The sequence below is a fragment of the Ammospiza nelsoni genome, chromosome 13 (genome assembly GCF_027579445.1).
Source record: "Ammospiza nelsoni isolate bAmmNel1 chromosome 13, bAmmNel1.pri, whole genome shotgun sequence".
In the NCBI taxonomy this organism is placed as follows: Eukaryota; Metazoa; Chordata; class Aves; order Passeriformes; family Passerellidae; genus Ammospiza; species Ammospiza nelsoni.
This window is the reverse complement of record NC_080645.1, coordinates 6,437,640-6,449,910: the sequence shown is the minus strand read 5'-3', so window position 1 is coordinate 6,449,910 and position 12,271 is coordinate 6,437,640. Positions and strand designations below refer to the sequence as shown.

General features: G+C 41.3%; 1 protein-coding gene across 2 annotated transcripts in view; it reads right to left on the bottom strand.

Annotated features, from left to right (window-relative positions):
* ANKRD27 (ankyrin repeat domain 27) overlaps positions 1-12,271 on the bottom strand; it is a 55,563-nt gene that overhangs the window by 2,249 nt on the left and 41,043 nt on the right. For both annotated transcript variants that reach the window (XM_059481168.1, XM_059481167.1), the window contains exons 21-28: positions 11,512-11,556; positions 8,467-8,589; positions 6,454-6,651; positions 5,252-5,371; positions 4,623-4,784; positions 3,468-3,576; positions 1,950-2,031; positions 1,346-1,418 (exon numbers count right to left, since the gene is read on the bottom strand). In XM_059481168.1, coding sequence (XP_059337151.1) covers positions 1,346-1,418; positions 1,950-2,031; positions 3,468-3,576; positions 4,623-4,784; positions 5,252-5,371; positions 6,454-6,651; positions 8,467-8,589; positions 11,512-11,556 — 912 coding nt within the window. The remainder of the gene's footprint in view (positions 1-1,345; positions 1,419-1,949; positions 2,032-3,467; positions 3,577-4,622; positions 4,785-5,251; positions 5,372-6,453; positions 6,652-8,466; positions 8,590-11,511; positions 11,557-12,271) is intronic.

Sequence of the window (12,271 nt, the reverse complement as noted above, 5' to 3'; positions counted from 1 at the left end):
GTTTTCCCTGCTTCCAGAGGTCACCTGTCAGAGAAGCAACATCCACCCTCCCCATCCCCTTAGTGCCTCTTTCTGGTCATTCCAGCTATTCATATCTTCCATTTCCACACCTGCTCCTGTTTCTGCTGTACGGGTGGATGGCTGGTCTGGATTACTGGCCACTCTGCAAATGTTAAAATTACCAGAAGAAATAAAGAGAATGCAAGCATGCTAATGACAGATCTTCTAAGACACGAACGAAAGGAAAAAGTAACTTTTTTACTCAAATAATGGCAACAGTCTTGAAAAAGCTGCAGACAGAGGTTATTTAAATCCACAAACATTTAAATCCACTAACAATTCAGAGCTGTAGGGACTCATGAATTAGTTCAGCCACAGCTGTATGAACTCACAAGCACAGAACAGGGCTGGAGTGCTCTGTATCAGGGTCACATATTAGTTTTCTGACACCTGTGTACTGAAATGACATACTGCCTTCAGTGATCCGCAGTTATAAAATGTAAATACCAGGTTAAGTAGTGGAATATTATCATTTAGAAAGAATTAATAAAATATTACAGCTTTATAGAATTAATTTAGTGTTCTCAAGGCTTTTGGCAAATACTCAGCCTTTTAAGGGCTGTAAAAAAAGGAAGAGAATTCCATTTTCCAGAAGGACATGAGGTGCAGAGTCTGCATTTCCAAGCTGTGTCAGTCTAACGATGGGCAGCTGCTGGACTAACCTGGTAAAAACTGTTTTGTTTTGGACAGGTCCTTTTTCTGTTGATTTAGTGTTCTGAAATGGCCTAGCAGAAGATGCAAGGAGAGTCACAGCCAGTGCCAAGGAGGAGGAAGAGCACAAGCTCTGGGGAAGGCAGCATCCAGCAGCTGGTGTGGGTGTCACTGCACCCCAAGCAAAGCTGAATCTATCACACACATTTGTGTCACAGCTGCCAATGCAAATGCAGTTTGCTGTCACCTTGCAAACAGTCTCCTCTTACAAAGCAAACCCCAATTTCAATCTACTGAAAAATGTCTCTCTTGCCAAAGCAAGATACAGTTCCAAGAAGCTGCAGAGCTTTTCAGTTCTAGGTTTTGGTGGACAGGACACAGAAAAGAAGACAGAGTTGAAACCTGCAGTAAGAGGTTTAAGAGATTGAAAAGAAAGAAGTGTTCAAGAGGTGTCATAGAAGCACCACTGAAGTTTGAACAATGATGAAACGAGCAATTTGGCAAACAGGTCAAAACCTCTGTGATTCAATGATCACCACTAGTAAACTTTCTTTTACATGTACCCAGAGTGACAGCAGAGCAAACAAACATTTGCTGTAATAGAAGAATAATCTGAGCAAGTATTTCCACTTACCTGGTGCAGTAAGTGATAGTCAAAATTAGGGACACTTTTATCTCTTGTTATTGTTCTCCGTAAATGTTTTTCTCTAAAGAAGATTTTAAAGAAATCAAAGAAATTAAATGTCTTTGCATAAGCCTTCCATAAAAGCCTTTCTCTCAGAAGCTCCACAAGGTGGAACTGTCTCACCAGAGACGGCCATCTCTCTGACAACACCTTCCCAGAACTACAGCCTGCTCGTATTCCCTGTATTTTACTATGCAATACACATTAGGGCTTAAAAAGATACTGAGCAAAACCCAACCAAGGAGCGAACACCACTACAGTATTTTTAAGCAGTCTGGCTCTCAAATGCTTAACTGATGTACACCAAGTATTAGTGCAATCCCAATTTTAGATACATTTCCAAGCCTTCCCTCTCCACCCCAGTGAGCTTGTCATGCCCAGAACATCTGCCTGGGGATGTGACTGTGCCAGCCCTGCAGGATTAACACCCACTGGCACACCACCATGCCAGGTGTAACCAGCCCTGACCCACTCTGGGCCTTTGTTAGCAGCTGCACTTCTCCTCTGCTTATGGGAAACAACAAACCCACTCTGAGCAAGCTTCTGTGCTTACTTGTTAAATCTGTTAATTGATTGGAGCAGTTGGAGCTGTCTGCTTATGGGATCATCGGCTTCCTCACAGGGCTTAGGATGCACTGGGGGTTTAAAAGAATAGGCAGCTAAAATTACAACTCAGTCTCACTTAGGAATTAAAAAAACAGTTATGATTTTAAATTTAACATAAAACTATAACAGTGCTAACTTGAATAAAAGTGGTGATTTATCTTTGGAAATTTTTAAAAATTTAAGTTGCAGATATAACCATTCTTCCTCAGATAAAACTGGCCAAGCTTCTGAAGAGACTGTAATTCTGGACATTGAGGCCCTGAATTCTAGTTTTTACCAATCTGAATTAACACACAGATGCTAAACCACCTCTTCATTAGTGTTACTCATATCTTCTATTGCTCTTTTAGAACTATTCAAAATATTTGAAAGAACTGTTCTCAATTTTAGGTGTCAGCACACTGTGATTGTGATTTTCTATTAAGCAGACATTCACAATCTTTCTGAGGGAAGGAAGCAAGAGTTACTTTGAAAACTCATGGGTGCTGAAATGGGCAATCATGCTCCTCATCTACCCTGATTCCTGCTTTGCAGCCTCCCTGTTTTCTTTCTACAGCCCTGGTGGCATCAGGTCCTTTGCTGAGCTGTCCAGCTCAGGGGGCACAGCTTTTCTTACATCCCCAGGGCAGTGAACTTGAAAATTCACCTGAAAAACTTCTGAGGCAGCATAATGGGAGCAGTGGATGAGGCAGATCAGAAGCTGGGGGTGAGAGGTGAGGAGGGAGAATCTTAAGCTCCATCTCAGAGGCTGCTTAGGCACATTAAGATAGAGCCATGAGTCAAATCTTCTAAGGAGTGAAATAACTTTGCATCATTGAATATAACTTATAATGTTATTGCTATTTAAAAAGGGGAAGGTCAGAGTTTACACTGCAAGATAAAAGGTATCAAAGGGATGGTAACTCATCCTTCCCAAGGCACCAGGGCCCTGCTGCAGCCCAGCTGTGCTGTCACTGCACCTCGTGGCCACACTGTGCCACCTCCTGCCACTTGCTCAAAGCCCTCTGCAAACTGTGCTGGAAGGTTCACAATCACCTCTGGAGCTCTCATTTCTGTCCCAAAACATGAGAATAATGAAGAGTCACTCCCTGACCTGTTTTAGGGCAATATAAATGACACCCAACAGTCACTTAAATCTGTTTTGCTTTGCACTGAAATGCACAGTTCCTACATGGCTAGTTATATAATCTCAAATATGGTGTGTTTTCACCTTGAAATGTTTTTGTAGGTAAAATTCACACACGTACCCCAAAGTAGGTGAAAACTAAGTTTAAAGCAATGTCATGAGTAGAATACAAAGTCTGCTGCATTTAGTTACAGTGTATAGGTATGTATTACCTATCATAAATATGAAAAATAATTGTTCTATTATTGTATGTATAGCAATTACATCAAATATTTGATATAGTCACCTGTGAATTCCTAAATCCCTTTTTATTCACACCAGTGGAAATATCATAGGTACCTTTTTTCCTTATCTTGCCAGTAACGTGCTGCTCAGTCTCCTTCTCTCCCTCTGCTGATGTGGGGGGACAGCTTGGTGCTGCTTCTAGCAACTTCATGATGTTTGAATTCTTCATTTTAAAAGTTTCCATTTTCACATTATTAAAGAAAAAGAAAAACAACAGTACATTTTAGTATTTCAGTCTGTGCAGAGTGTGTTAATTAATGCTTCTATGAATCAATAGAACACATATAAAAGAACTCATTATAAAAACAAACTTATATCACTCTGAGTAGGGCAAAAACAGTGTTCCACAAGTTACACTGTAATGCAGTGATGATGTTGGAGTCCTGACCTCTTATTTTAAGCTGTATTACTTATGGTTAAGCCAATTTCAGTTTAAATGGTAACATACATACCAAAATTGATTCAGTACAGAATTTTGTGGTCATTAAGCTACATCTCAGAGGCCATTTAAGCACATTAAGGAGTCCTTTAAACAGTGAAATAATTCTGTATCATTTATTATTACATATAATGTTATTGCTATTAATAAAGGGGAAGGTCAGAGTGATCTATTGCAAGATGAAAGAAATCAAAAGCCTTGAAGGGCAGAAGATAATGGGTGGGAAAAGGAACACTGCTGCCAGCACTACTGATTAGTGCAAGGTGCTCATTTGCCTACATCCAATTTCTTCTCTCTCTGCCATTACAGAGATGTTAATGTTCATTTTATTTAGGTCTGTGCTTCTTCTCTTTCTGGACCCATCCTTTCAGTCTAGGATAACTTATTCTAGAAACCCAACCGGCTTCACAGGCCGCCGGCAGCATCGCCAGGCAGCACAAGGAGCAGCATGTCAGTGTTTATACCCCCAAGAGCTGGTGCAGCTCAGTGTGTGCAGCCCTGCAGTGCCAGCACAGGGCCCTTTCCCCTGGCAGCCCTGCAGCACTCATGGGCAGCATGTCAGTGTTTATACCCCCAAGAGCTGGTGCAGCTCAGTGTGTGCAGCCCTGCAGTGCCAGCACAGGGCCCTTTCCCCTGCCCTGCAGCCCTGCAGCACTCATGGGCAGCATGTCAGTGTTTATACCCCCAAGAGCTGGTGCAGCTCAGTGTGTGCAGCCCTGCAGTGCCAGCACAGGGCCCTTTCCCCTGCCCTGCAGCCCTGCAGCACTCACGGGCTCGGCGCAGTCGGCAGCGGTGCAGCCACGCTCGTCGCGCAGGTGCCGCAGGGCCCCGTGCCGCAGCAGCAACGCCACCAGCGCCTCGCTGCCGCCCGCCGCGGCCTCGTGCAGAGCCGTGCTGCCCCTGCTGCCGGAGAGGTTCACCGAGGCTCCGTGCTGCACAGCAAAGGGAGAGCGGGTTAGAAAGGAGCAGCAGCCCCAGAACTGCACAGGGCCCAGGGCAGCTGCACCAAGAGCCGCAAGAACCCACCTGGCCACGTTACTGCCCCAGCCACGGTTTCATGGATCAGCTCATTCTGGTTTTGCATATCTCTATTACATACTCCAAGCTTTAGAGATACTTTAGAAACCCCCAACCCTATGTGACAGAATCCCTGCCACCTGCCACATAAAAGTTCCATAAAAACAGCTACCTGTACAATAGCAAGGTAATATTTATCTAATAGCAAGGTAATATTCATCTAAAATTTATCTAACATCTCTGAAGGGATGGGATTAAAACTCTTATTTCTTTCCCTAGATATTTTTGACAGAGAAATGCATAACTAAAAATACTGATCCTGAGTATTGGTAAGCACAGATATCACATGAGAAATACCAGCAGAACACTGCAGTGATCTCACCTGCAGCAACAGGGCAGTAGTCTCATAGTGGCCATTCAAGCATGCATAAATTAAGGGAGTATTTCCATATATATCCTTTTTATTTTGTTTTGCATTGTAATCCATCAGACACTTTACCACCTATTGAAAGAAATAACAACTTCAGTCTTACTGAGTAGGAGTACTGAGTAACTGAGTATGAAACTAATTTGCATTTTTTAACACCCACTTTTAAAAAGAAAAATGTAAGGAACTACAAGAAAGGCCAGAAAATAAAACTCAAGGTGGGTGAAAAAGAAATATAACCAGTAACTTAACAAAACATCAAAATCAAACCACCAGAGCAGCAGCACCCTTTTCCAAACTCATCACAACACTTGGAAGGAGTTCTTTATACTGTAATTACCCCATGAACTAATCTACAACTATCCCATGAATTAGCTTACAACTCTGAGTTGTATTCTTGATTTTTCTTGCTTCCCTAGTACTTTGTCTTCCTGTCACTTCCAACAACCTTTTCTTTTCCCTCCTGCAGCCTTCAGCTCCTTATTTTTAAATAATTTTCCGCTTTTCTAATTTTCCTAATTTTCTGCTTTTCTTCATCTTTCCATTTGCCTTTTTCCCCCTGCTTTTTCAAACTGTTTGTTATTTTCCTGTCTCATTTACTCTCTCTCCTGTAATGACACCCACCCCCCATGGGCTCATACTTCTCCTTCACTGCTTTTGCTTCCCTGACTTGAAGTGAGGGATGAATTATCTGCTGCCTCAAAGCTGCACTTGCCTCATGATCTAAGTGAGGAGTTGAATCTACAGCAACAGTTGAATCCACAGTATTTAGTACTGTGGCTACTGAAGATACCAAGACACAAACATAACCCAGAGAAGAAAGTACAGAGGAACATACACAGAAGATTCAGCTGCACAAGGGATGTTTAAAGCATTTGAAATACAACAGAAGGTTTTTGCACCCCTTGCATTAAACCAGTATTTTAAGTCATGTATGCTTATATATATAAGTCATATGCTTTCATAAAGAAAAGGTGTCTTCTGAAACGATTTCAGCTCAAAGTTCCCCTTTCCATCTGGAGATTTTAGACGCTGAAAACAAAAACCAGAACCGCCAAACTCATTTTCTCTGCTCCTGGCTCAGTGTGGTCGCTCATTTCCCCAGGCAGCTTTCCATGGTGCCAGGTGCCAGGGAGCTCAGTGGCAGGCAGGGTTACCTGGGAGTGTCCCCTCTGGCAGGCCAGGTGCAGGGGAGATGCCAGCTGTGCGTTCCTGGCGCTGGCACTGGCACCGTGGCGCAGCAGCAGCGATGCCAGCTCGCTGTGCCCGTGCAGAGCAGCCATGTGCAGGGGGGTGAAACCATCCTGGTTGGAAACATTCACCCCCAGCCCGTTGGCACAGATCTTGGAAAACTTCTGTTGAGGAAAACACACAATAAAACTATAATCATGCTTTGTTTTAATCAATGAAATAGCCAAATACCTGCTAAGTTCACATAAAATAGGCAGATGGGCATTACAAGAAATTCTGCTGGAGCCTAATTTGAGGCCTTCAGAAAAAGTCAGTGAAGAAGAGCAGCTTGGCAGTATTTTTCAACAGAAAATTACTTTTATTGTTATCTCTTTTCTTTCAACATGATAACTTCATGAAGAGCAATTCTAGACAAAGTATTCACAGTATTAAAAAGAGGCTAAAGCAGCACAGTTTGAGAGAGAGGTAAAACTGAAAGTTTTTATACAGCTGCTAGGATGCTCATACTGGATATGAGGCAGTGTTAATGAGTTATTTTGATTTATACAGATATTTATGCTCTTTGAAACAGACAATAAACACCTCAATGCTACATGAAGCTTGGGGTAATAAGGATACAAACTAAAATTAAGTTAATTCACCTGGAAGCAAGAGTGGCCCAGAGAACAGACTCCCCTGGGGAGCCAGGATAAGGAAAGCACCTGGAGGACAGTTTACCCAGCTGTACAGAACATCCTCTTTCACTCCTCTTGCAAACTGTGCCTGCCTGACATTTACAGTGGTGCACAGCCTTCCATCCTGTGCTTTATACGTGTGCCTGCCTAGCACAGGGTCAGGATTAATTAACAAGTTCCTTCTTCTTCTCACTCAGTAGACGAGTAAATTCCACAGCAGATGCCATTCCCCTCCCTGTCAGCAATAAAATGAGCTTTATGGACCCAGCTCTGGCATCTTCAGCACTTGATCCCTGTCCTGAGGGCACAGGGACAGCCTTACCAGAGAACAAAGCACGGTGTGAATGTGAAGCCTTCGAGGACAACAGAACACTCTAAGACTGCACAAAATAAGTGTGGTGGCAGTGGGGAATTCAGAAGTTAAGCCATCTCACAGTGCTGTTAGCCCCAAAGCAGCCAATCAACTGAAAATTTGTATTTAGGTTTATTTTGAAATGATTCATCCAGTCATGTACCCCTTCAGACACCTCCTGGAAGGCAAGTTATGGAATTTCTATTTCCAAAAAGCTGGGATTGTTCCTTATGAAAAACAACAACAACAAAAAAAAAAAACCAAACAAGAACCACGTACACACACACACAAAAAAAAAAAAAAAAACACCAAAAAACCCAAGCAAAAAACAACAAACCAAAAAAAACCCACAGAAAGAGTGTATTGTAAAGCCTCATTCTATTCTACAGAGTGTGGTAATTTAGGGGGAAGAAAATCTTTGCAACTGAAAAGAAAGTCTTTGTAATTATTTCAGATCTCTGAAGAGGCTTTAGATCCGGCATGTAGAAAAGATGCCATGCAATTAAAAAAAGACTTTATCAGCATTACATGGATTCTGGGATTAGCAGATATTCCTTGCTGAACTGATTACTAACAGGTAAGTAGATATGCTGGGCCAGTAGCAGTGTAAACTGAGGAGAATCAGAGGCTTAGAAAAGAATGAATGTTTATTCAAAGTGGCCCAAACCTTCCTGAAAGCACTCCACATATCCCAAAAACAAACTCTGAAGCTTTCTCAATCCATTATATATTGTGCAAGTCATGAACACTGTTTCTGTATCCAAAATTTTCAACAATTCCATTAAAAAAAGAACAATTTCATACCATCAGATGAAGTCTGAAAATCTGTATATAGTTAATTTCTTTTTAGAAGAGAGACAGAGGTGCTGGGCAATATGAATGTTATTTCCCTGAAGCAAAAACTTACATTACAAGAATATAAATTATTCTTTTTACAGAATAAATATTCCAACCTTTTGGGCTGGCCCACATTTTGAGCACTGGCATAACGGATGGCAGAATTCTGGTTTTGATGTACTGGCTGTGTCATCCTCATCTTCCAAGTCTTCTTCCACCCATTCCAAGAGATAACGGACCTGGCATAAAAAGCAAATCCTTCTTTAGAGTCCCAAAGTTCCATGTCCTACCAGGTCTGCACATGTGGACAAGTCAGATTTGACAAACCCACACTTGTGACTCTCTCAGGGAGAGCACACAGCCACCTCCTGCCATCAGCTGCCCACAGGCCAAGTTAAAAACTCAAGTGTTATTGTTGACAAAGCAGCTAGGAAGTTCTCCAAGTACAGTGAAGTGAATTATAAATGACTTCCTGCAGCCTAATCACAACTGCAGTGCTCACCCACTCTCAAACACTCCACATCCTTGCAGCTCAGATGATTTGTGCCAGCTCATATCAATGTGAATTTTGTTTCATCTTTTGCTTTAAAGAACATAAGGAATGACAAGGATGACAACATTTAATGATACCCAAAACTTTGCAGGGGCACTGACTTTCCTTAGGTCTGTCACTTAGGACTTGGACAGTTTCACTTTTCTTTAATGTGCAGTGCCTCATTTTTGAGAGAGAGGCCCTTCAGTAAAGCCTTAGGGCTCAGGGCATTCATGTGCAATCTGCAAACAGTGATGCTTGGGGCATTTAAATTTTACATTACATTTCATTCAATTAAAAAAAAATGTTTAAGCAGTACATTTTTACCTTGAAATTCATTAATCTAATTTCACTAAAGACATTTTAGAATTAGCAATGAGTGTATTAAGTCTCCATTACTACTGGACCAAGCCAAGAGCTCTGCAGCTGCTAGTCCAAGGGAATGGGGACAGTGGGATTTCTGAGACATTCCTCCCACTCTGTTTACTCTCACACTTGTCACAGGTTCTGCTCCTCACCACTGAGCTCTGGGAAAACAACACATCCATGTCTCAGCCACTTAAACACATGCAGCTACAACAAATCCTGGGAAGCCAGGAAGGGCCCTGTACCTGATTCTGAATGATGACATAATAGAGCCTGAAAAGGAATATTCTGGTTTTTACAGACTATTGCTTTCCCTGCAAACACCATGTTGTTCTCTGGAACAAAGGAAATACTCTCTCAAGCCTGCCTGTTTATGGAAGGCCAGCTCAGCAAAGCTTTACTACTTGCTCCATTTGTACATGTCTAAATTAAGCAGAACTGTCACTTCACTCTCCCCTTTCCCTGCAGACTCACCAAGACTCTCACAATTGATTTCCTCCTCCTCCTGGGACAGCCCAATACTGCTGCTCTCATTATCCAGTGCACAGCTCCAAATATATTGATACCAATGCCTCCCAAAAACCTGAACACACTCCTGTGTCCATTTCTTTATAATTACAGTGCAGTGGCCATTCTTCTCGGGTTAAAGGCATTTTTGGTCAAAATATTAACTGTGCTTTCAGGCAGACACACAGTGAACCACCTCAGGAGATTGCCCAGTCCCATTCACAAGGTAACTTGTCATCTGAAAGGTTCTTTACACTGCTGGGTTACTTTGGAATATTCAGCTGAGCACTCTGGGTCTCTGTACCCTCATTCCAACATTTCAGCTGCTCCACAGCACTTATTGCAGACAAGAGATTTGGTTTTTTCCATGGTAGATTTGCACATATCCTTCCCACTGGACAGACTGGGTAGGAGAGCACCAAATCCACTAGCTGTGCTGAGACAACACCAATCATATAATAATGTGTATTTTTTTTAAATCTTCCAGTTTCACAGCATTTTTAATGCCTCCTCTTGCAAAGCTCAGTTGGCTGTCACAGCAAACACCTACAGCAGCCCCAATACCTGGCTGCTGTGGCTGCTCCTATGCAGACAGACTTCAGGCTGTCAGAACAAGGTGAGAGTTTTTAAATACTTGTGTTTTTTTAATAGATATACAATCTATAACATTTGTCATCCAGCTGGATGATTCTCCTTTTCTGAGCAGCTTCACATGAACTTCAGTAATGAGGAAAGTAAAGCCATATAAGAGAAGGTGATTCTGTCATCTGAATGCACAGACTGGATTTCTATATGATTTTTTTCTATTTGATTTTTTTCTATATGCATTTCATTGCTGATATCTATTGAGCAGTGCTAGATACTAATTTCCCAGCAAGTTATAGCACTGTATTTAATTTTCTTGATGAAGTTTAGATTTTCAAAAGTGGGTGAAAAGTGAACTGTAATACATGCACATTTACCACTGGCCAGGAAAATGGCAAATACCAGCATTGCACATATTACTGCTTCTTGAAATGACTAAAGGGCTGGCTTGGAAATAATTACTTATATTAAGTCAGATTGTAAACTAGGATAATGAAATTTACTCAACAACTGAATGGTTCTTTGCTCTATCAGCAGATAAATTATTTCCATCATCTCAGTGGAATAAAACATAAGAGAAACAGTATTAACATGGCACATATTTTGTAACATGAGTTTTCTCTTTTCTGATGGCTCTATGAGGCTTCATTGGCATTTGCTACTCCTGGTACAAACCAAACCCAAACAGGTTGCTCAGAACATGCACCCAGCAGAGTAAACTTGCATTCTCACACAGCTTTATGGTTTTTTCTGTGAACTACAAGAAAATCAAGAAATCTACAGCCTTACACACATTTCCAAAAGCAAAACTCCTCAAGATTCCTGTGTCATCTTCAATTATTCAGTAGAATGACATTGGAAGTATCTAATTTTTTAAGGCATAAAGGCAACAATAAATAAAAGAATAGTCAAGACAGGTGGTACCACAAATTACAGAACATCACATCTGAAACTGGTATTATTATATCATCAGCTATCCATTTGAAGTGAAATCCAAACTCTACATTGTTGTGTGCCCCACAAATAGCATCTCTGTGTCACCTGAATTTCCTCTTTACATGAGATTATTACCCAAAGCATTCTCCACTTGATACTATTTACAAGTAACTTCCTCAATTTGAATGAGATAAACTGGAATTCAATGATATTCAACAGCCACATTAACACTCACCATTTCCAGATCTCCATCAGCAACTGCTCTCAGGAGTTTTTCCACCTATATATGAAGAAAATTATTTATTTGCTTTGCTGGTATGGGTATTAAGCAGAACACAGAAAATCCTGTGTCCTTTGCTAACCTCCTAAGCTCATGCAGTAGGATTACTGCTGGCCCATTTCATATTTATTGATAAAGTTTTAAAGGAAAAACCTTCCTCCTTTATGAAATAGAGAATCTGTACAAGCCCTGTGGCCATTTGATGATTTCTGACCTGCTCAGTTAAACAGTACTTATCTAAATTGAGGATATGTGGCCCACCCATAAACAAAGCCATGTAAGCTGATATATCTGATGATGCTGCTCCAGCAGCAGCTGCCCTGTGCATTTCTGTGTGAATCTAATGTTAAAAATGCCTGCTCAAGGCAAATTCCTACCCTAATATACACCAACACTGGCTGCACTCTTGCTGAGCTGCTCTGTGCTTCTCTCATTATCCAGCACACAGCTCCCAAAATATTGTACCAGTGCCTCCCAAAAACCTGAACACACTACTCCTGTGCCCATCTCTATAATTAGAGTGAACAGTGTAATTACAGGAACACAAAGCTATTTGAGAAACAACAGTTTAAGATGAAAGAGATGCTTTCCAATTGTTACCTTTACAGCTAAAGATAACTGGTTTAATCCTGCACTAAAACCAAATATTTACAAATCCAACTTGACTGTAAATATGAAATTTGTTTTCTTACTTAAAATCTGAAAAAAATAAATA